This window comes from Artemia sp. Qi Xiang Cuo, chromosome 17 (assembly GCF_049724085.1).
Source record: "Artemia sp. Qi Xiang Cuo chromosome 17, ASM4972408v1, whole genome shotgun sequence".
In the NCBI taxonomy this organism is placed as follows: Eukaryota; Metazoa; Arthropoda; class Branchiopoda; order Anostraca; family Artemiidae; genus Artemia; species Artemia sp. Qi Xiang Cuo.
This window is the reverse complement of record NC_142810.1, coordinates 52,429,045-52,454,438: the sequence shown is the minus strand read 5'-3', so window position 1 is coordinate 52,454,438 and position 25,394 is coordinate 52,429,045. Positions and strand designations below refer to the sequence as shown.

Sequence of the window (25,394 nt, the reverse complement as noted above, 5' to 3'; positions counted from 1 at the left end):
ATGGTGCATGTGCAAAGACCCAGATGTAAAAAATTGAAACAACACAAAATGATATAATACGCCTCATATTTGGTCTTAGGAAACCCACAAGCACCAAGTTTCTGCTTATGGAGAGTGGATTAACAACAATAAGGGAGAGACGTAGCTTTCTCTTGATAAAACATCTTACAAAAATTGAATCAAATAGCTCACACACATTACATAATTGGTTAAGAAATCCAGCCATGTATAGAGGTATTGCAGATGAGTATGCCAATATTCAAAAGAAGTTCCCTGTACCAGCAAAGTCTATTGTACCTACTTTCCCCCAATCCCCTCCATGGAATTGGTCATTTCCCATAATAAATACTGAATTTTCAAAATGGAATTAAGATTTAACCCCCATTGCTTTTGTTCAGAAAAAATTTGAATAACTTAATAAAATTACATATAAAAATCACTTCCAAATATTTTTTGATTGGTCAAAAATTAATGAGAAGGTTGAAAGTGGTTTTTTCCTTTCTAACATGAAAATAGAAATGGGAGAGAGATTGTTTAATAATTTATCTATAATGTCTGCTGAGTTAAATGACATAATCATGGCATTAGAACACCTTAAGCAAAACCAATCTTTGATTGAAAATTCGAATAATATTATCATTTATTCTGACTCTTTATCAAGCCTTGAGTTGCTGGCCTCAGCTCCTCAATATAAGTTGGACATTGACACTTATCATTGTCTCAGTATTATTGATAATCTTGCTTCAAGTGGCATAAAAACTTATTTTAAGTATATTCCTAGCCACTCTGGCATAAGTGGTAATCATCAGGTTTATGAAATAGCAAAAAATGCTATAAATATTGACCAGCCAAGTGGGAGACCAATCCCAATTAGAGATATTTACCGATGGAGGCTATCTGATATTAATTTTAATAAAATTAATCCTATCCTTTCCCCCTTTCCCAATAAGTACCTTTCTAAAATTTATCATAGAATTCGTTCTGGAACAAATGGACTAAATTTCCTTGCATTCTCATATAAGCTTTCTAATTCAAGTGGTTCAATTCCCCTGTCCCCTCTTTGCAGGCATTGTAATATGAATAATGAAACAATTGACCATTGCCTATTTGAATGTAATATGCTGACGTCTGCACAACATACCTTGCTGTCTAAACTGTTAAAATACCTCAAACACCACAAAATCCCACTATCAGCCAAGAGCCTAGCCAACTATACCTGCACACAGAGTATAGAAATCGACATCTATCATCTTATATTTGAACTCCTAGAGTCGAAAGATCTGCTGAAAGATATCTGAATATATCTAATAAATATGAGGCAATCAAGCCAGTAGCTCTGTAGCCCACAGAGTGAAGCAAAAGGAAAAGGGCTAAATAGTGTTACTGAAAAGCCCGCCTGCTGTTAAATAGAAGAAGAAAGAAGAAGCATTGAAAATGAAAATAAAAATAACAGTTAAAAAAAAAATCTTGAACTAACGGATCTTTCAACAAGTAATATCGTTATATATCTAATATTCAATTTGATTTTGTTTATACTTTCCAAGACTGTTCAAGACTCATATAGTTTCCAATAAGGCGCGAACGACGCAGTAGGTTTTAGCCTTCTGCAGTGAGGCGATACCCAAACTCTTGTTCGTAGTTATTTTTATTCGATTCAAACTTGATTTGCATATTCAATTTAAGTTTCACTCGTTTTAAGATTTATTTATTCATTTACATTAATATATATTGTATGTTTGTTCGCATTGATTGTTTACTTAATTTCTGTTTGTTTTAAGTTTCATTTATACTTCAATTGTAAACTATTTTTTTTCGTTTTAAGCTTGATTTTCATGTTCAATCTAAGCATTATTCACTTTAAAGATCTATTTATTCATTTATATTATTACTTGTTGTATGTTTTTTGCTATGATTGTTTATTTAATTTCTGCTCGTTTTGGGTTTCATTTATTCTTTAATAGTGATTTCTGGTCGTTTTGAGTTTGAATTTTAACAGGAATTCATATCTCCTGAGCTTAAGTTTAAAATGACCTTTAATTTTCTTTGAAAAACTTATTTTATCTAAAGTTTTTTTAATTAATGGGTTAAAAGAATGTATGTGAAAAGTTAGGATTGATATCTCGTACTTATTTTGTCCGAGGTTCGGTCATGGTAATGAAGCTAAAAATGAATCGTAGACTGAATTTTGATAAAAAAATGATACCAATTTAGTTTTCACAACTTTTTAAAAGTAGCCGAAAAATTTAGAAAAATAGAATAAACGCCGACAAATTGACGGCGCGTCGCCGAAAATTTTTCGGTGGTGGCATAATTGTGTCCACCGCCGCTGAATTTTATTTCGGCGCGGTTTTGGTGTCTATTTTCAGTGGCAATGTAAAGTATTTATTTATTCATGAGCATAGCGTGATAGTAGAAGACGAATGCGATTGAGGCACAGTTGAAGGTTCTTGTGGATCCTTCTGAATTTTCTGGGGTATGCATAATCTTTAAAAAAAAAAAAAAAAAAAAAAAAAGCGTGAAAAGTCAACAAAACCAATGAAAAAAAAGATAAATAAAATTGAATAAAAGCCAGAAATTATATATTTTATATTGGTTTAATTCTTATTTCATCATCCTAATATATTTTTTAATTATCCTAATAATTATTAGTCATCAATTCTTATATATTTTGTATTTTAGGACTCTCCTGACTAAAATCTGTGTTGTATCCAAGTTCCAATGATAGTATTTTACTTCTCATAGTTTGCATTAACTGCGTAAAAGGTAATTAAAATTCAATAAAACCCAAAAATTATATATTTTATATTGGTTTAATTCTTATAATTTTTGGCTTTTATTGAATTTTATTTAGCCTATCTTTTATTATTTTTTTTCATTGTTTTTTTTTCACGATTTTTTTTTGTTTTTTTTCTTCAGCATTTTCATTGATTATTTTATTTTGTTCGAGCTAAAGAAGAGAGGTGGCTGTTTTCTCGAAATATTCGTGTTGTGTGTTTCTTCAGTATTTTCGTTTGGCCATTAAAAACCCAATTTTGGATCGTTTTCTTTCTTCATGTTAAAGACAAAAGACTTTTTTTCTATAAATATTTTGTAAGTTGCTTGAGATTCACTTCAGATTTTAATTTTAAATTCCTTTAGAAGGTAATTACTTAATTTTTGATTAAATTTTTAATTGATGAATAGAATGCTATTACATAATATCTGTTTTGATCTCATTTTAGATCTATTTTCACATTCTTCAAGTCCTAAAAGTAAAAACACATAGATTTGCCCTCTTTGAAAAACATGAGGATATGTACATAGTATATGTACATATGTACATAATATACCTACACTTTGTAGTGTTTAAAGCATTAAAACCTTGAATAAAGCTTTTTTTTCAGGAATTAAACCAAATTTTCCAAGTTTTCAGATTGGAAAATTTACTAACAGAACACACCTAACAAAATAAGGTGACAGCTTTATTTGGCTCTTTACCGCTAAATTTAACTATACCTTAAAATCCTCAACTACAATTTAAATTTAGTTAAATCAAAAAGACATTTTTTGAATTTTTCCACCCTTAAAAAAAAGAAATCAAATTTTAATAATAATCGAATTTGTAATCTCTTTAACTGCTGAAGGAGTTTAGCCTTTTCTTTCAACTGCATTAAGATAAAACATGCTCTGGAGGGATTAAAAGTCATTATTAGTCATCAATCCTAATATATTTTGTATTTTAGGAATCTCATGGCTAAAATCTGTTTTGTATCCAAGTTTCGATGATAGTATTCTACTTCTCATAGTTTGCATTAACTCCGTTCCAAAATCTTTCATGGACTTGCCGCAAATTCTGAAAATGGCCGATCCCATCACAGTTTCTGAGGATTCTTTCATTAAAAACGGTAAGTTGTACAGTTAATTTTTGTGTCGGAATAAAATAAAAGCTACCTTGTTCTAGAAAATAATTATTTCTTTTTTTTTCCTTCTTGCTAATTAAGGGATCTTAACAAAAAAAAAAAAAAAATAACTGCATATGTACTTGAATCTAACGATTAAGAGCTGAGGGGGTGATAAAGTGACTTATTTGTGATGTAAAACACATTTAAATTCAATTTATTAGCTTTAATTTTTAAGTTTGGTGAGACAATTAAATCATCCAGTTGAGGAATTTTCTGTCAATCCTCTCTGTGCTGATATGATGAACGAAATATTTCTATCAAAGGATGGGTAGTTATGGGGGTTCAGATGTGAACATCTAATCATAATACATGTAAGAGATAAACAAGATTAGTTGAATTCAGCTGCTAAAATTTGGGAGACTATATTTTGTATAATATGTTATGGGAACTAATGTAGAAAACTCCTACTGATTGGTATTGTTTTAAGTTTTGATGTTAAGTTTTGATGACACTGTGTTTACAGTAACATCATCTTGCAAAAAATATTTTATTGAAAAGGCTAATTAGGCCCTAAATGAACTGGCAAGTCATATGAGATTTAGCTGTCTATCTGTTTATGTTTTTAAGACGAATTTCATGACTTTGTAGAATTGGCTCTCCCATTATTTTAAAAGATAAAATTTGTCTGAATGGTGTATTCTTAAATCCAGCTTATAGTGTTAAATATTTAGGATTTATCATGATTGCAAATGGAGTTTGAAACAACACTATGAAGCAATAGCAGCAAAAGTGGCAAGAGGATTGGGCCTTATAAGAAGGCTAAGGAATGAGCTTCCACCAAGAATTCTAATGAGCCTCAATCATTCTCTTATCAATCCGTATCTTTCTTATGGTTGTTTGCTGTGGACTAGTTCTTTTGCGTCAAGTTTTAAAAGAGTCCAAATTTTACAAAATAAAGTTGTTCGTGCCTTAGGAGAATATGTAAGATTTGAAAATAGCACTTTGAGCTGCTTCACTAAAATGAAAATTCTAAACGTTTATAAGTTAAGAGATTATCAAGTAACTGTTTTTGTTTATCAATGTTTTAATCTTTACTTGGCGGATTGCTGGGATATTTTTAAGTCTAACTCGTTTTAACATTGTTGTGAAACTCAATATTCTTCTGGGATAGTGTCTGAGGCTCGGAGTACTCAACGAGGATCTTTATTTCTGCTTTTTGTAGGAACACAGCTGTGGAATTCTCTCCCGGAGTGTATAAAGGGGGCAGATAATTTTAACTAGTTTTAGAGTGGGTTGAAACTGCTACCTTCTGGGAAGTTGTCAAAGTTTTTAGTTTTTTTTTTATTATTATTTTTTTGCGATTAGATCTATAAGTGGAGTGTGAATATATATTAGTAGATTGTAAGGATGGAAACAACCATCATATACAACCCAATGAGTTTCCCTGATTATTGTTGAAAGATTATGTAAGCGTTATTTTTGTTAATAAATTATTTCTCTCTCTCTCTCTCTCTGTCAAACTTTAATTATATTGTTTTTTTTTTATTCTATAGACTTGAATAAATTGACCAGAGGGAGGGAGGACCAGGGGTCATTTTTCAAGATTTATCATTGATAGTTTTTGGGGGGAGGATGGGGTATCAGGCCATGGAGGACCAGGCGTCAGATCCTATAAGTTTTGGAATGGAATATTGTTAATAAGTCTTTTTCTGGGGGGTGGGGGAGTCAGGCCATGGAGGGCAAATGGTGAATTGCCATTTTTTTGGAATAAAATATCGTTAACAAGTTTTTTTGGGGGAGGGGGTCGGGCCGTGCAGAGAAGGCCAGGGGTCAGCTCCCTTGTGTTTTGGAATAAAATATCGTTTTTTTAGTGGGGGTAGAGGTTTGATATTCTTGTAGTAAGGTACGGGTGTCACCACTTATTGCTGCAAAAATGGTGTTACACCACTTACTGGAGGGAACGCCCCTAGCGGTGCCAAATATGGGATGCCCGTGCTTACCACAATGTTTCTGTAAATATAGGGTGTATTAGTACCCAATTTACAGTATACCCTGCCCCAGGGTATGATAACGTAATCGAGTGATCAAATGGCTAAATTCTAAGGTCAAGGGTGTACCCGACCCGGGTCACCACTAAAAAAATCTCTAACTATCTCCTTGGAGGTAACGAACCGCCCTGTCAATATAATAATGACGGTATCTTGTAACTCTGTTCCGACCCTGTCTGGGTTCCTGGAAAAAGAGTCTATACAGTTGTAGAAAATAGCTTACTTGTAATCTTCCGAAGGTCAGACACATATAACAAAAAGAATAGACTTCCCCAACCGGGGTCTCAATGTAGACTAGCTCAAAAATAATATTTGTTCTGTACACAAACTTTGCATAGGGGTGAACCTTCGCTTGGCCCTAGCCAATCCTCTCAATCCACATTCAAAATCCATTTTACTTTTTCTTTACTTTTTCTGTCAATGGCTAAGACCAGGAAGACCAAAATAGAATTTACTTCTAGGCTTACTTATTGCGAAAGAATCTAGCTTAGCATCCAGAATTCAACTTAGGATTAAAAATTATCTCATAGTACAATATAATTACAGAAAATAAAGTGGGTCATTTATGTGAAAAGAAAAGAAGCAGGGGTGGAACCCCATAATTTGGCTTATCTGATCTTTGAAATATTTTCAAAGCTCTCACATAAGAACCTTATGCCCCCTGGACATCATACGAAACTTGCCCCAGAGATCTGGGGGTTTTGACCCTGGGGTATTTGTTAGTTGATCTTCTGACTCATTTTAACAAAATAGCTATCTAAAAAATTCGATCGGGTGGATTTGAGGTAAATAAGGCAGGAGGGTTAGTTAACCTCTGGTTTCTATTGATTCTTAAAAAGGGTACTAGTATTTTTAATTTCCAATAGAATGAGCCCCCAACGAAGTTATACGATCATTCCTTCCATAAAAACCTTATATGCCCCCGGGTTCTGGGGGGCTGTGTAAACCCCGGAGTTTCTACTATGTATTGTCTATTTAGTCTATTTGTCTTTTCTCTATCCTTTTCTCTAGTCTTTTCTTCTTAAATCTATTTTGGATAAAATGGACATCTCAAAAATTTGATCGGATGTATTTGGGGAAAAGACGGTCTGTTGTGGGAGGGGAGGGGGCTAGTTGCAATCAGGTTACTTTTGACTCTCAAAAAAGGAACTAGAAATTCCAATTTACATTCGAATGTTCCTCCTCTGAAGTTTGTGCTACCATCCCTTCCATAAAAACCTTATATGCCCTAGGTGCATAACTTACAAACTTGGCCCTCGGTTCTGAGGGGGGGGATATGTTATCCCCGGAGTTTTTGTTATGTGATTTTTGGTCAATTTAATCCAGCAACTCGTTCTATGTTATGAATTTAAAGTTTTAATTCGTTCTATGTTTGTGAATTTCGTTGAATGTTTCTGGTTTTCTTTTCCTTTATGAAAAGTAGATTTTTAAAAAAGATTTGTGAACAAACCTGCACATATATCTGATTTTATGTGTACATATAATGTCTGTATATTTACATTTTTTACACGTAACTAAAGAGAAAAAAATTGTTAGATTTGCTTAGTAAGCTTTAATGTTTAATTTTTCTATGTCCGTTTAATCTAACTTTTGTTTTAGAAGTTGAAGATGCTTTACCAGGTCACAGCGAGAACCCCTTTCATTTTCCGAACCTTACTTTGTCACCAAAATGTGAAGATGTTCCTTTGCTCAATTTGCCTGGCATTTCAGGACCATGTAAATTTGAATATGACACCCAGGAATCCAAATGTTCTATCAACGGAGGTACATCAGAAACATTCTGTTTTGTTGACTGAAATGTATTGAATAATATTTCTATTGGACAATAATAGGACAAAGGGGCTTAATCTTAAGATGGAGCTTTTTTTTCTTATTCCAATGGGCAGGTATTTGCCAAACCGTTTGTGGTCTTTCATGAACATTTTAAAATTTTCACTTTAAAATGGTTTGGTAGGTTTTATTATCTAACAATTCGTGGTAACGAACTGTAAGTAAGAATCAGCCCGCCTCAATAGTAGCCGAATCTTTAAAAACGGAATTTTGATACCAATAGATACAGCAAAAGGATCGGATTTTTTATGCTGATTTCAAATATATAAGTTTCATTAAGTTTAGTCTTACGCATCAAAGGTTACGAGACTGAGAAAATTTTCCTGATTTTTGAAAAAAAGCGTGAAAAATCCCCTAAAGGTCATAGAATCTTAATGAAAATCACACCATCAGATTCAGCATATCAGAGAACCTTAACATTGAGTTTTCCAGCTTCTATCTGCATAAATGAGGAATTTTTTATTTTTGCCTGAAGAAAGATCATGGATGCGTGTTTATTTGTTTTTTTAGTTGTTTGTTTTTTTCCCAGGGGTAATTGTGTCGACCCAGTGGTCCTATAATATTGTGAAAAGGCTCATACAAATTGAAATTAAAAGTTCCTGTGCCCTTTTTAAGTGACCAGAAAGATTGTAGGGCAACTAGGTCTCCTCCTCGCCCCTTTTCCCCCAAAATCGTCCGAAAAAAATTTCAGATAGCCATTTTATTTACCATAGTTGAAAGGCCTAATAAATATGCCTTGGATATAACATGACCCCCCCCCCTCATAGCCCTATGGGAAAGGTCTTTAAGTTATAAAAATTGCCCATTGTTTACGCATAGTATGTATTGTTGGGAAGCATGCATGCATTTTAGGGTGACAAATTTTCTGCTGAGGGTTTTTCCATAGGGAAACTTTCAACGGGGAGGAAAGGTTCCAGGGGGCGATTTTGTCATAGAAAATTATACACTGGGGAAATTTGCCCGAATTCCTATACATATTTTTTTTTTTTTTCTTGCTTTCTCTTGTCCGTATCAATTTTACGCGTGGAGTTGTTAAGGGTAATTGCCTGGGTAAATTTTCACCAGGATTGAATTGTCTAGAGGATATATTTGTGGGTAGGGCATTTTTCCATGGAGGTGAGGCTAGATTTCTTGGTATTATTTAAAAAAAACTATCAGAAATTAAACATAAAATAAAACATGTTATTTCAATGGGAAGTAAGGAGCAACATTAAAACTGAAAACGAACAGAAACTTATTTATAGGAAAGGGGGTGCCTCCTCTTCAACACCTCGCTGTTTATGCTAAAATTTTAATTCTTTCCCAATTCTTGAAGATGGACTTCTGTAAAACTATGTTTGTTTATCTTTTCAGGAAAAAAAAAGTAATACTTTAAATCTTTTTGTTTTTTTTAAGACTTTATAGTTTCGTATGCTAGAGAAAATGGAGTATGCTATATGCATGCTGGAGAAAAATTTTTAACAACATACGCCCTTTTAAAAATCTGGACGTAAATAGTTGTATTTAATTTAGTTTCATTTTTGACCTGAAATAGAAAACTTGATGCCATTCACAAAACAAATCTGTTTACTTTCTTTGATAGGTTTGATACACTTACAATATTTTGATTTGGTTAAATTTGAACGGCAGAAGTAGCCCCAAAAGTTTGAACATAATACCCTCAGTCGTTCTTGGGATAATGCTGAAATGCCTTATTGGGATGTTGCATTAATACAGTGCATTTTTATTTAATCTTAAGGCAACATTTAGTTTGTTAACATAATGAGCAAATGGGAGGGTGGGCGTGGGACTAGTGGCCCTCCAATTACTTTTGACTCTTAAAAAGGGTATTAGTCCTTTCTATTTTCAATCGAATGAGCCCTTTTCGAAGTTCCTACAACAACTCCTTCGATACGAAGTGCCCTAGTCTACACAAAACAAAAATAATACATTGTACTCACATCAATCTTTACTATAAAAATATCAAGCCTTCCAATCACTTTCGACTATTAAAAAGAGCACTAGCCATTTCAATTTCCAATCGAATGAGCTCTTTTTGAGTTTCTACGACAATGCTTGCTCGAAACACCTTATATGCCCCAAGGGCATAATTTATAACCCTTGCCCTGAGGGCTGTGAGGGTTTTGTCTTCCTCAAAGACCTAATTTACAGAACTTTCAATTACGTTAAACAAAACGGCTATCTCAAAATTTGATTGGATATTTTTGGAGAAATGATGGGCGTGAGAGGGGCGTTAGTTGCTCTCCAGTCACTTTCAAACAATAAAAAAGGCACTAGCTCTTCGAATTTCCAATCCAATGAGCCCTTTTGAAGTTTCTACGACAACGCTTTCAATAAAAACCTTATATGCCCCCAGGGCATAACTTACAACCCTTGCCTTAAGGGCTGCGGGGGGGGGGGTTGTCATCCTCAAATAAATAATTTACGGATCTTTCAACAACGTTGAACAAAATGGTTTTCACAAAATTTTGAGTGGATGTTTTTGGGGAAAGGGTGGGCGTGAGAGGGGGGTTACTGGCCCTCCAGTCACTTTCGACTATTAAAAGGGGCTCTAGCCGTTTTAATTTCTAATCAAATGATTCCTTTTTGAATTTTCTACGACAACGCTTTCTATGAAAAAAAAAACTTATGTTCCCCCAGGGCATAACTTAAAACTCTTGCCCTAAGGGCTGAAGGGGGAGTGTCATCCTCAAAAACATAATTTTTGGAGTTTTTAACTACGTCAAACAATATGGCTATCTCAATATTTAGATATGTTGTGTTTGGGGAAATGATAGGTGTAAGAGGGGTTTTAGTTATCCTCCAATCACTTTCGACTGTTGAAAAGGGCACAAGCCCTTCTAATTTCCAATCGAATGAGCCCTTTTTTAAGTTTCCACAACATCACTATCTATTAAAACATTATATTTTCCCAGGGCATAACTTACAACTCTTGCCTTGAGGGGCTCTGAGAGGGTTATCATCCTCAAAGACTTAATTTCTAAGACTTTTAAGTACCCTGAACAAAATGGCTATCTAAAAATTTTGATTGGATGTAGTTGGGATAAAGGTGGGCATGAGAGGGGGGTTAGTTATCCTTCAATCTCTTCCGAATATTAACAGGGGCACTATCTCTTTGCATTTCCAATATATTGAGCCCCTTTGCAAGTTTCTACTACACAGCTTTCAATAAAACCTTTTGTGCCCCAAGGCATAACGTGCCACCATGACCCGGAGGTCTGTGGGGGGGGGGATTGTCATCCACAAAGACCTAATTGCCAGTATTTTCAACTACGGTGAACAAATTGGCTATATCAAAATTTTGATGTGTTTGGGGAAACGGTGGGCGTGAGAGGGGGGTTAGTTGCCCTCAAATTACTTTTGACCATTAACAAGGGCACTAGCTCTTTGAATTTCCAATCGAATGAGGATTTTTTGAAGTTTCTACGACAACGCTTTCTATAAAAAACCTTTTTTGCCCCCAGGGCATAACTTACATCCTTGCCTGCAGTGCTTTGGGGGAGTGTCCTCCTCAAAAATATAATTTTTATCTGGAAATCACCTACGTTGAACAAAATGGCTATTTCAAACTTTTGGGTGGATGTGTTTCCGGAAATTCTGGGCGTGGACGTTGTGTTAGTTGCCTCCCAATCACTTTCGACTATTAAAACGGGCACAAGCCATTCCAATTTCCAATCGAATGAACCCTTTTCGAAGTTTCTACGACAATTTTTTCCATGCAAAGTGCGCTGGTCTAAAGAAAAAAATAATACATTGTGCCAACATCATTCTTTACTTAGGCAGCGCGATTCCGCTGCTTATGATAGACGGAAAAGTTGTCTCTGGTCACATGAGTTTATAATTATAATGAGAGGTCTCATTCAAACGGAAGTTAAAAGTTCTAGTAGCCTTTTTAAGTGACCAAATGATTGGAGGGCATCTAGGCCCCGTCCCACCCCTTTTCCCCCGAAATCTTACTATAAAATTTTTGAGATATCCCTTTTAATCAGCATAATTGAAAGGCCCAGTAACTTTGGTTTTAGATATAACCTGACCACCCCCCCCCCCTCCCCCGCCCCAGGGAAAGGGTCTTTAAGTTATAAAAGTTGTCCATTGTTTACGCAAAGTTTTTGTTGTTGGAAAGCATACATACATTTTAGGGTGGGAATACGAATTATCTGCTAGGTTTTTTTTCACGGGGGGAACTTTATGGGGAGATAAGGTTCGAGGGGGTGAACTTATTCACAGAAAATTATACACTAGGGGAATTTTCCAGAACTCCTATAAAAATTGTTTTTTTTTATTTCTTGCTTTCTCTTTTCTGTCTCAATTTTACGCGTTGTTAAGGGTAATTACCCTTAACAGTTGTTAAGGGTAATTGCCCGGGTAAATTTTCCCCGGGATTGAATTGTCTAGATAATATATCCGTGAAGAGGGTATTTTTCCGTGGAGGTTGTGCCAGATTTCATGGGATTATTTAAAAAATGATCAGAAATTAAATTTTAAAAACAAGTTTTTTTCAACTGGAAGTAAGGAGCAACATTAAAACTTGAAACGAACAGAAATTATTCCGTATATTAAGGTGGTTCCCCCTCCTCAACACTCTGTATTTTTCAAATTTTACTCCTCCTCAGGGTACACATAGTGGTTTTCGATTTAGTTCGAAATACCCCTCAGCATCCACAGAAATTGCACATTTAGACCCTTACTCTTTTGTGACACAACCAGGTTAGATCATTTTTCCCTTTCCCAATGACTAATCCTGTTTCGCCAATCATACACGCTGTATAATCTATAAATTGTCAAATAATTTACCCTAAATAAGCGTATTCTTTCTTGTCAGTGTCCTATCAATTGCCCTCGCGTTTTCTCTTTAATTGTTTTTTTTTTCTTCCTCAACGTGATCATAAAGGCTATTGCTGAGAGTGAAACAAAGTTCTTCCTATGTGTCTGCTTTTTACCTTTTTTTTGTCATTTTGTCTTCTAAAATCAGGTGATAACTTGAAACCCTGCTATTCAAATTTTGCTTTCTCCAGTTAAGGACCGCCTTCTAAACCTGTTTGCATTCGTCAAAAGATAACCGCCATTTTTTGTACAGTAAGATCTCTTCTGCATAGATAATTTTCGGTAACCATACAGTCCGGCCTTTAAAGGATTTATTCCTATTAATCAATCAATCAAGTTTATTATTACGCCAAAATATCCAAAAGACTAGGTCTGGCATGTCAGAAAAAAAGACGTTAATCACTGTGACATGTTATTATAATGTTTACAAAAGTATGGCACAAAAGAACGATCATATCGCACACTACAATTAGCTGGGGGAGCTTAAATTTTTCTTTTCTCCAGTTTGACCCCCGGTTGGGGCGCTGATTTTCAGGAGCTAACTGAAACTCTGGCAGGATGCTACGAAGAAATCCGAGGAACTTTGACGTCTTTGTTGTCTGCTTATTTTTAAGTTCAACGCATTGCATCCTGTCGCTCAGAAAACTGGGTATCTGTCTAACAAGAAATTGTCGAGCTTTCATTTCAGCTGTTTCAGAAACGACGATATAATGGTCTAAGAGGTCGAACGCCTTGACCATGTCCCCAATAAGAACATCGACGTAAGAGCCAGGATTTTCAAGGTGGCTCAGGATTTCTTCCATCACGATGACAAGGTAGTTTAAAGTGCTGTTATTGGGGCGGAATCCAAATTGCCGTGAATCAAGCGATTTCTTTATGTCGTTATAGAACCAGTCAAATAGAAAATTTTCGAAGATTTTTGAGAAGTTTGGAGTCTTCGAGATAGGCCGCAGGTCTTTAACTTGTCTCGGGTTCGGCATCTTTGGGATAGGGATGATCTACGCCTCCTTAAATTGCTGGGGGAAGGTTCCCTCAACAAGGCTCTGATTGAAAACTACAGCAAGTGGTACAGACAGTTCCTTCGAACACTGGGCAATGATTTTGGTGGGGACTTCGAAGGGACATGATGCCTCATTCTGGTCCATCTTGCGAATCTTTTTCTTGACTTCTAGGGGAGTGATTATCGAGATTTCCATTCAGTGTTCTGTCGAATTCGGATGGTTTCTGAAGAGGTCGATGTTTAGAGCAGATTTCGGCGAAGTAGGAGTTTATTTCGTCTGTTGACAAGGATCTCCCCTCTTGATCAAGAACTTCGGAGTTCCGAGATTTACGACCGAGTAGTTTCTTGACTGTAGTGTGGAATTTCTTGGGATCTGTCGTCGAAAGTTGTTCAACTACTTTGGCTCCGTACTGTCGGTGGGCGGCTCGAGATTTGTTCACAACTACATTCCGCAACTTCCTTGCCTCATTCTAGTACCCTTTGTCAAACAGTTGGCCACGCTCGTTTATTATTTGTCTGATCCCGTGCTTCATCCAGGGCTTTAACCTTTTTCTGTTTTTCAGGAAAGCACTGTTGAAATCCTTCGAAAAGGTAGTCCAGAAGAAATTCAGTCATCTCGTTAGCTCCCACGAGTCTCAGGAACCCAGTCCAGTTCGTCAAGGAAAGGCATTATCTGTAATTCGTGACGCCCTCTTTGGTGATGGAACGGTATTTTCTAATCTAATATCCATTTTTCGGCTTGTAGCCATTTGGCACCAGGCGAATAATTAGATGGTCTCCTCTTTCAAGTGGGTGCTGAGTTTCGGGCTCACGAAAGTAATCGGCTCAGTTAGTGAAGATACGATCGAGAGTCTTCTCTTTTCTGGTGGGAAAGTTGACATCTGTTTCAGGGATAGCGGCTCATACACCCACGATGAATTTATGTCATTAAAATCTCCGGCGATGATTATCGCAGCGCACGGGTATTTGTAGCGAATCCGGTCCGTGCAGTTTTGTCAGTAAGAGAGTAACTCTTTACGGAACGGTCCATTTAAGGGTTAATAAACGACTCCGTAGACAACGCACCCAAAGACACCTAGCCCCTAGCCACTAGACTTCTGAAAATCTGTTACTCTGAACTGATATTTGCAGAATCTGAGATTTAATGGAAAGTTTGCACAGAAAAACGGACGCATCCTCCATGATGGACTGGAATTCCGCCAGCGTCACACCGTGGTAGCAGATGGAAGTTGTACCCGTCGATTTATACGAAATCTGCAGAGGGCACCCATGTTTTAGTAAATGCTTCGATGTCGATTTTGTCACGGCGTACGAAGTGTTTGAGCTCCTGAGTCTTATTTCCTAGGGACTGGGAGTTGATGAGCGCCATGTTAGGGAAAGAACTGAAAATATGTTTCTTTCTTCCAGGTTTGAGGGGAATCATTGCATTTACCTCGCCCATGACCTTGAGTGATTCTGCGTCAAAAATGTTTTTTTTGGTGGGCGTATTTATTTTATTTTTTAGGTCAGTTTCTGGATTCCAGTTTGCTAGACCTTCCTTTTTAGAAATTACACCATCGTCTCGAGGATGGTGACCGGAGGCATGGTAAGTTTGCCCGGTATCTGCCGGTAAGTGTTCTTGTAGTATCGAGAGTTGGAGTTTGTCGGTTCCTGACGGAAGGGGTTTGGATAGTGATGGTTGATTTTTGTGTTTATTGTACAATAGCTGCGTCTTCCATTTGTTTTCTGTTGACTGCTGGTTGATTCTGGTTCATTGCTTCATCGTTTATCTCTGTTTGTTGGTGGCGGACGTTGTCTGTGGCTGAGGAGCCATTCCTATAGAAAGTGCGAGTTCGAAAACATTCCCGTTGAAGTTGTTGCGGTGGGTGATGTTTCAGAGGATTTGTAGAGTTTTTTGGTCCTGTGGTATCCACGTTAGCTTTGGCTGTTTGTTTAACTGGTGACGGTAGGTGGTAGTAATTGCAACGATATCCCCTGTTGCAGCGGCCTGTTGCAAACTTCTTGCATTTCGGAGATAAAGTTTTGCGCGTTTGTCTGATTTGGCACCTTCACAACCACCTAAGCTGCAGTGATATTCACATATCGACCGTACTGCTGCTGAATGGGAATTCCTGCACCCGTTGCCCCATCTACAGTGTCCGTTTTTAAAATAAAAGTAATTTTTTTCTGCCTTTTTCTGAGTCTCAGTTGGAGAGTCGAGTACAATGACTGATTGATCCTTTTTCGGAAGCTCAGTCCTGGGTTTTGCCGAAGACTGGCAAGTCTCAGCTGTTCCTGTAGTCGGGGAGATTTGATTATCAGTAATTTGTCTTGTTTTTGTACCTTCTTCACTTGTACTGACAAGGCGCAGTACCTTGCGTACGATAACTCTCGTGGGGATCAGTCATAGTACTTGTTCTCTTTTGTGTTGGTAGGCTGACCGTCCGGCTCTTATGGTGCCATCAGTTATTTTTGAGAAGTAGGGGTTTATTCGTCAGTCAGCAGGGGTTTATTTGGCTGTGTACTAGCGTCGATTTACGGATCCAAGGGGGGGGGGCGTCTTGGTCTTTAAATGAACCAGTACCAACTTTTAGTCTAGCCTACAAGCAAGAAAGAATATATACAATTAGTGTGAAGGCCAAAATGTGCCAATATGTTTTCAAAATATGTTTACTCAGCCAATATGTTTTCTAATTTGAAAATTCTTATTGCCTTTGAGGTAGACAGAATGTGGGAAGTGCAATACTCAAATCACCTATTCCCTGCAGTTTAAGGATTAAAACTCCGCTGGTACCAACTCGGCCTCTTGTTTCTTTAATATTGTTCCCATCTGCACAAACTATCACCAAAAATACGCACAAACGGACAAGCAAACGTAATCGGTGGCGTTTTAATATTTAGCATTTGGCAACTATGTCTATTGATGGCTGCAGATTCTGAAGAAGAAGAAGAAGGACATCGATTTAGCTTGGCTTTGTTTACAAACATCAGTTGTTTTTATTAAGTCCCTTGGGAATAGAAAATAAACATTCTGTAACTTTAAGATATAAGTAAGTAAAGTGACACACCAAGGGAAGCCACTTAAAATGGCACTTAGGTACAAATATAAACAAAAAATGACAAATATGGGTAGAAATAAATGTTCTTTCTCACAAATTTGGCCAATAATCCTTTATTCAATTTCACACCACCCAGTTGCTGTTGAGTTACCCTTATTGCCCCTTGTTGACTTCTCCTTATTGCTATTGGATTTGATATGTGTAAGACCTGTGGAAAACGTGACTTTCGTCATTTTTTTTTTAATCCAAAGCTTTGTGGCTATCCCAAAGATTTTGCTTCAACATATGATGTGTATTCTTTTAGCTCTTCCTATTTTAGTTACAATAATTCCTAATATTTGTTGTAATATTTCCTCTCCTTCACTTATGGGTTAATTTACACCACGGTATACTTTTTGATCACTTAAGGTTTCATTTTCGCTCTTTCATTGCATTAGAATAACTAATTTTAAATGCTAATATAAGTATTTGTGTTAGACATATTAGTTGTTAGGACAAATTAGTTGTTAAGACATATCAAAACATATACCTTTTTTTTAGACTTTTAAAACATATTGAAAGGTTTATTTATTTTTTTTTTAAGCTTATTGATTTTTTATATTTTGTTTTATTCTTTTTTTTTACTACGTAGTCTTTTAAAAACATATTGAAAGATGTGTTTTTGGTTTTTTAAGTTTTTATTATTCGTTTTATTTATTTATTTTTTGTGATTTCTTTGAAATCTATGAAATTTTAAATTTTAGGTCACTTTTCACAAAACATGTCTGGAATATACTTACAGGGAAATACGTCACTAGTTGTTTCAAAGAATCCGTCAACAAGTGGTTTTTCAAATGCATGTGCATCGGAATCTGAAAGAAAAGGCTTAGAAAATCAGAAAACTGGTTTGAAAAGGTGCTTGCAAAGTAAGAAGTATACAAAATCGGAAAGATCTCAAAGAACTCATAAAGAGAAAAAAACATATAAATGTGAGGTATGTGACAAGATATTTCCTCGAAAGCAGCGTTTGAACGAGCACCAAAGAGTGCATACAGGGGAGAAACCGTTTAAATGCGATGATTGTCACAAGACCTTTTCTCTTGCAGGAAATTTGAACACCCATAAAAGAGTGCATACGGGTGAAAAACAATTTAAGTGTGATGTATGTGACAAGACCTTTTCTCGCGCTGGTACTTTGAACACACATCAAAGAATGCATACTGGTGAGAAACCGTTTAAGTGTGATGTATGTGATAAGACCTTTTCTCATTATTCATATTTGAACTTGCACCAAAGAGTGCATACAGGTGAGAAACCGTTTAAATGCGATGTATGTGACAAGACCTTTTCTCGACCTGAGCATTTGAAACCACATAAAAGAATGCATACGGGTGAGAAACCGTTTAAATGCGATGTATGTGACAAGACCTTTTCTAAACCTGTAAATTTGAAAACCCATCAAAGAATTCATACGGGTGAGAAACCGTTTAAATGCGATGTATGTGACAAAACCTTTTCTGACTCTGCAAATTTGAAATCCCATCAAAGAATTCATACGGGTGAGAAACCGTTTAAATGCGATGTATGTGACAAGACCTTTTCACAACCTGCAAGTTTGAACACACATCAAAGAATTCATACGGGTGAGAAGCCGTTTAAATGCGATTTATGTAAAATTAACTTTTCTCAACTGGGCAGTTTGAACAGGCACCAAAGAGTGCATACGGATGAGTAGCCAAATAAATGTTATGTATGTTTGAAGTGTTTTTCGCAAGCGTACAGTTTGAATGCACCTTAAATACGGCATACAGTTGAAAAACCTTTCATATGTGATGAGTGTAGAAATTTTTTTGTGATTTTAGCAATTTGCACAGGTATCAAAAAGTGCATACAGGAGTCTATCAAAATTGTTGTAACACTAGTTCTATCCTCATTGATTTGAGGCTATTATTCTCACAACCACTTAGTAATACATCGAATTAGTTTTTTTAAATGTTTTTTCATGGATTTTTTTTTTAGCAAATTCATGTCTTTTTTTTTCATGTCTTTAGTTTCTTTAGCAGTTTTTTAGCAGTTTAATCATCATCCTGTGATAATTAGCGATACATATTTGCTTGATTGAAACAAATATGATGTATGTAAGAAATGCTTGTCCACATCAAGATTTTTGAATTAGCTCCAAATAGTTTATACAGCTGAGAAACTCTTCAAAATGAAACTCAAAAAAATTATCATGAGTAGGGCTGATAACCCCTTATGTTCTCTCAAGACCAGGACACAATTTGCACTTTACTGACAAAAAAAACAGCAATAAAAAACAAATGACCATATATTTTCAGTTTAATTGACATATACTGATATTTATTCCTTAAAGTTTTAATAATTTTAACTTATTTTGTTTCCAGTAAAGCTTAAATTCTGTTTTGGTATTGAGAAGGCTCTGGGGTTACCAGTCCTACTTATGTTAATTTTTTCTTGTTTTGAGTTTAACTCGGCAATTTATCATAATTTCTGTTTCTTTTGAGTTTCATTTATTAATTGATTGTGATTTGAGGTAGTCTTACACTTGGAAGCTTTTACTTTGTTTTTGCTCATTTTTTGGCTAAATGGAGCTATACTTTTCTTTGCAAAACTTGTTTCGTGGAAAAAGTTTTTTAAATTAATTTCTGTTCGTTTTTATTGACCTAGTCTTTTTCATGGAAAAAATACTATTTTATATTTTTTCTATAAGAATCCATAGTATGGGGAACTTTTTTTTTCCATAGTATGGAAAACATAGCTATTTTTATGTTGGAGAAACTTTTTCAATATTTTTTAATACTGACACGAACAGTATTTTTTAATTTAATTTTAGAGCTTCTGAAGTTGTCCTGAAAAATAAAACTTAGTATCATTCCCAAAAGATTCTATCTACACCCGTTGACAACCTCGATACACTTATACTTTTTTTATTTATTTAAATTGTAAGAACAGAAATAGTAATAGTAGTATCCCCAAAAGTTTCAACCTAATCTTGATATATTGCTGAGTCGTTTTAGGTATATTTCTGATGTGTATTATTTGCAACCAAAAACACAAATCCGTTTTATTTAACTTAAACCAGTTTTTAGTCTTAAAGCATAATGGGCTAATTGCATAATTTTGGATAATTGACATGCCTAATATCCCTAAAGATATAGTTGCTGGACCTTTCTACTGTGCTGAACAAAATGGCTTTCTCCTAATTTTGGCTGGATGTGTTTTGAAAATGAATGGGCTTGGGAGAAGTGCTGCTTGCCCTCCGATCTCTTGTTACTCTTAAAACGGGCACCAAAACTTTTAATTTTGATTTGAATTAGTCCTTTTAAAAGTTTCAATGATATTTTGAGCTATAATAGAGTGGTGCTGCCTATGATATTGCAAAATCCCCCATAAGTTACCCTTAAAGGTCTAAATTAATAATATAAGTTTTTCTTCAGATATTGCTTTGTCAACTTTTTGAAAGTCCACATACTCATAGTTTTTTCTTTTTATTTAGTTCATCATCCACCTAATTATCCTTAAAAGCTTCACCTTAATACCCTTAGCTTGCGCAGTTGCAATAGTTGTAGCATCATTAGTTGCAGTATACGCATAGCACCTTTGGTTTTTTCGACATCCCCTTCAATTCACGCTGAAATTTTCAGCTTAATACCTACCATCAACCATTCCTGAAGCATTTCTGATGCGTCCGCTTGACAATCTGTTTGGGCATAGTTTGTTACGATTTAGTTCCCTACAGGTTCTGTATATCCCAAAATGTTTGCATTCATATCCTTAGTTTTAATAGCAGTAGTAGTAGTAGTAGCTGTAGAATTAATTGTAGTTCTACGCTTTAGTGGCAGTAGTACTAATAGATGTAGTAATAATAGCAAGAGTAGCAGTAGTATGAGTAGAAGCAGTAGTATTAGGATGCAAATATTTTTTTTTGGTTAGTTGAACATCCCTCTCAACAAGCCCTGTTAGTTTTAACTTCACACTCCAAACCGTTCCTAAGATATTGCTGTTACATCTTTTGGACAACCTGCACATAAAGGGCATGTTCTGATTCAGTTTGTCTCCCCCTCAAAATTTCTTGAAAATTTCACCTTCATGCCCTTAGGCATAGTTGTGATAGTCACAGTAGTAATATTGATATTACTAGTAATAGTATTGAATAGCGGTAGCACTACTAGCAGTAGTAGTATTAACTTAGTACCTTTTGGTCAGTTGAACATCATTCTCATTAAGTCCTGGAAGTTTCAACTTAATACCATTAGTCATTGCTGTGAGATTGCTGATCTGCCCTTTTGATAACCTCTAAGTTCATATACTTCTTGAAATTTTCATCTCAATGCATTCTTGAGATACACTATTTTGACAATTTGCATGCACATAGCGTCTTTTGATTTAGTTCAAATTTCTCCTTAATACTGTAAATAGAGTAGTGTGGTAGTACTAGTGGTGATAGATTTTGTAGTATTGACAGCATGCAAGTATTGTCTTTTTGATCATCTACTTTATCATTTCGTCAATTTTCCAAATTAATATACTCAGTTATTCCTGCGTTGTACCCTTTTGACAATCTGAATACATATAACGTGTTTTGATTTAGTTCAACACTCCCCTCAATATTCTCTGAAAGACTCACCTTAATACCCTTCGTCTTCTTGGAAATTAAAGTTCAAACATGCATACCTTTCTCTATAACATATGCTATGTGAAAACAATGAACGAATTGCCTAACATACAGACCTTGTCCTGAGGACTCGTGGGAGGTTGACATCCCCAATACTGGACTTTTCAAAAATGTTGAACAAAATAGCTCTCTTAAACTTTCGATCGGATATGTTTTGGGGGCTCATGTCCCTCCATTTACTTTTTACTCTTAAAAACGGCACTAAATCTTCCGACTTCCAATCAAAAAAGCTCCATCCGATCCAAAGTTTATACAATAAAAACCTAATGTGCCCTGGGCATAATTTACAACCCTTGCCCATGGACTTTGGGGGATTGTTTTCACTCTAAAGACATTGTTATACGATTTTTGTGGCTATCTCACAGTTTCAATTGAATGTTTTTTGGGAAAGGAGGATGTCAGGGAGGAGGGCTAGTTGCTCTATAATTTTTACTTTTAGAAGGGAACTAAAACTAGGAATTTCAAATCAAATGAGCCTCTTCTAAAGATTACATGACCACCCCTTTCGTAAAACCTTATATGCCCCTGGGGCATCGTACAACCCTTATTCCTAGAATCTAGGGGATTCTGTCCACCCCCCAGGCCTTTTTATATAATCTTTGGTCTATTTTTGAACAAATGTCTATCTCAAAATTTTTATCAGATGCATTTGCAGGAAATAAAAACGTAGGGGGGGGGGGTCTCTGTCCCCGATCACTTAGGTTCTTAAAAGGGAACTAGAACATCTGATGTCCAGTCAAATGAGCCTCCTGAGTTTATACGAGCACCTTTTCTATAAAAACCTCATATGCCCCCTGGCATAATTTATAACCCTTGCGCGGAGGGCTCTGGAGGGGGTCATCCTCAAAGACATAATTTCCAGACCTTTAAACTACGCTGAACGAACTGGCTATCTCTAAACTTTGAATATATATGTTTTGGGGATTGATAGGTTTGGGGAAGGGCATGTTGCCCTCCAATCACTTTTAAATGTTAAAAATACTCTTTCAATTTACAATCAAATGAGACGTTTTTGCAGCTTCTACGTCAAAAAATTACCATCTTAAAATTCATATTATATACATCTTGGGAAAATACGTGGTGTGGAGGGATATCCATCCTCAGATTACTTCGAATCTTAAAAAGGGTACTAGAACTTCTTATTATCAATCTAGTGAGCCTGTCCGAAGTATATACGACCACCTTTTCTTATAAATAAAACCTTTTATGCCCTCCTGGATATAACCTGCAACCCTTGCCCCACGGGTGGCGATGGGGGGGGGGGTTGTCCTCAAAGACCATTTCTGGACCTCTTAAATACGCTGAACAATATGGCTATCGGAAAATTTGGATTAGATGAGTTTGGGGAAATGTTGGGCGTCTGAGGGGGGTTAGTTCCCCTCCAATTACATCTGACTATTAAAAGGTGTGCTAGCCCCTTCAATTTCTAATCGAATGAGCCTTTTTCGAAGTTTTTCTGACAACAAAAGGTCATCTCAAAATTTCTATAAGTTGCATTTCGGGAAAATATGAGGAGCGGATGGTAGGGTATATACCGTTTCATCATTCTGAATCTTAAAAAGGACACTAGCCCTTTCAATTTCCAATCGAATGAGCCCTTTTTGAAGTTTCTACGACAACTCCTTTGATATGAAGTGCCCTGGTCTAAGACCATAAATAAATAAATAATATATTGTGCCCACATTGTTTTTTACGTAGGCAGGGCTAATGCACTGCCTGTGATTCCAAATACAAAAAATTCATCAAGTTCAATTTTACCCATCAAAATCTACAGTCCTGAAAAAATTGCCTGATTTTAGAAAAAGACAGAGACAACCCCAAAAAGTCAGTTGGTCTTAATGAAAATCACGTCATTAGATTCGGCATAATTAAGAACCCTACTATAGAGGTTTTAAGCTCCTATACAAAGAGTATGGGAAACTATAACTATAAATTCCATAATCTTTGCTCCTATACACAAAACTGTAGAATTTGACAGTTTTATCAAGTGAGAGGACACAGATGCATATTCATTTTTATTTACTTCTTTCCGCAAAGGTGATCCTATGAAGCCATTGGCCCAAGAGGATCAGGGGAGGACTCATTTGAACATAAGTTGTAAGTTCTATTGCCCTTTACATGTTGTAAAAATTATGCCACGGGAAGGTGGTTTCTTCTGCCATTTTGTGGCACCAAACTACGATTTTGCCCCGAAGATGACCAATTGTCTCGCAGTTATTATTGATTGAGGAGGCTTCAGATTAAATAATGGTGTACGGTAATGCATCCTTTTCTGAAAAGTCGTGTACTCGTTAGTAGGGCCACTTATCTTGATCCTTTATTGAACTAAGTTGATTAGGTTGATTTGTTGTAAACGTTTGTTTAGTGATGAATGATTGGGCTTCATTCACCTATTGTGAATTAAGTGCGGTGGGTCGTAAGGCCCCTGGGGAGGGGGGGCATATGCCTAAAGGGGTCTTTTTTAATATCCAAATTATCAAAATCTCAATTTGCCTTCAAATCAATATAGAAAGGGGGGAATTAACCTCTGAACCAATGCCTTCAGTTAAACCAAGGCCTAAGTAAGGAATCTCTGGGGGATGAGTCAATACAGCAAGAAATGCATCCCTTAGCCAAACCTCTTAGAGATTGCAAACACAGCCTTTAGACATTCGGGATGCACATAGTGTCCTTTAGCTTAATTTATATTTAACTTCAACTTTAATTACCCAAAATTTCCTGGAAGCTTAAACTCAATACCCTTAGTCGATCCTAAAATATCGTATATTTAACTTTAAAGCAACGTGGAAGGACATAGTATCTTTCAATTTAGTTAAAGACAACCCTCAACCATCCGCGGTAGTTTCAATTTGATATCTTTAGCCATTATTGAGATTTTACAAATGTGTTCGTTTAGCAACCTAGAAACATACAGTGTCTTTTAATCTGGTACAATATCCCCCGCAGCTCTCCCTGAAAGTTTCAACTTCATACTTTTAGCCGTTTTTAAGATATTGTTGGTACGCGCTTTTGACAACCTGGATGCACATCATGCCTTTTCATTTTATTAAAAATCACCCTCTACATTACTTGAACTCTGTAACTAATGCCCTTAGCTGTTCCCTTAAACTTCGATTTGTGACGCTTAGCCGTTTCTAGGAATTCGTAGATATACCCTTTCAAAACCTGGACACTCACCATGTCTTTTGGTCCAAGTTGCTATCTCCTAAACATTTCAACCCAATACTATTAGCTGTTCCTGAGATTTTGCAGATATGCCTTTTTACAACCTTAATGCACAAAGTTTCTTTTGATTTAGTTTAACATTCACCTTAGCTTTCCCTGTAATCTTCAGTTCAATGCCCTAAGCCATTCCTGATATAAACTAGATACATTTAGAGTCTTTTAATTTAGTTCAATATCCCACTTAACATTCTGTGAAAATTTTGGACTTATTGTCATTAGCCATTTTTGAGTATTTGCAGATTCATTTTTTGCACTTACTATCTTATGATTTAATTTAACGACATGCCCTCTAATATTCTCTGAAAGTTTTTACTTAATTTACGTAGTAAGCTAAGCACTTATGTAATTGATACATGTAATTGATACATGTTTTCTGCGACCAGGATCCATGCAGTGTCTTTTGAGTTACATGAGCATACCTCATAGCATTTCCTGAAACCTTCAACTTTATACTCTACTACTCCTGAAAGTACCTTTTGACAATTTGTTTGAACATGGTGTCTTTTTAATTACTTTCCTACCCTCCTGAACATGCCCTGGAACTTTCAACTCTATACCGTCATCCGTTCGTGAGATATGGCAGATACGTCCCTCTGATAACCAGGATACACATAAAAGCTCTTGGTTTAGTTATCTACTCCTAGATAAAATTACAACAATTTCTTAGAAATAAAACCTTATCTTATCTCTTATATTGCAGGTAAATCCTGTGCATTCACATGGATTTTTTTAGTTTAAGACCAAGGAATGTTATCCCCCTAAATATTCCCCGAGGGCTTTTCCGTAATACCCTTGCAATATATGTTTATATACGCAATATAAAACAATAGGGAATTTGTATCGTCTACAGCTCTTGTCCCTGAGGCTTTAAAG

At 35.9% G+C, this 25,394-nt stretch overlaps 1 protein-coding gene across 1 annotated transcript; it reads left to right on the top strand.

Moving 5' to 3' along the window:
• The first annotated feature begins 3,732 nt into the window (after nucleotides 1-3,732).
• On the top strand, nucleotides 3,733-18,583 carry LOC148942323 (uncharacterized). Its single transcript, XM_089102838.1, has 3 exons — nucleotides 3,733-3,884; nucleotides 7,529-7,693; nucleotides 17,365-18,583. Exons 1-3 carry the CDS (start codon nucleotides 3,815-3,817, stop codon nucleotides 18,333-18,335), a joined length of 1,206 nt encoding a protein of 401 aa, XP_088958964.1. The 5' UTR covers nucleotides 3,733-3,814; the 3' UTR covers nucleotides 18,336-18,583.
• Nucleotides 18,584-25,394: the final 6,811 nt, after the last annotated feature.

What these genes read in the sequence shown, in the direction of transcription:
- LOC148942323 (XM_089102838.1), top strand. Translation starts at nt 3,815, where the DNA reads ATGGACTTGCCGCAAATTCTGAAAATGGCCGATCCCATCACAGTTTCT. An exon ending in GGATTCTTTCATTAAAAACG is followed by an intron (nt 3,885 to 7,528) that starts GTAAGTTGTACA and finishes CTTTTGTTTTAG; the next exon opens with AAGTTGAAGATGCTTTACCA. An exon ending in CAAATGTTCTATCAACGGAG is followed by an intron (nt 7,694 to 17,364) that starts GTACATCAGAAA and finishes TTTAAATTTTAG; the next exon opens with GTCACTTTTCACAAAACATG.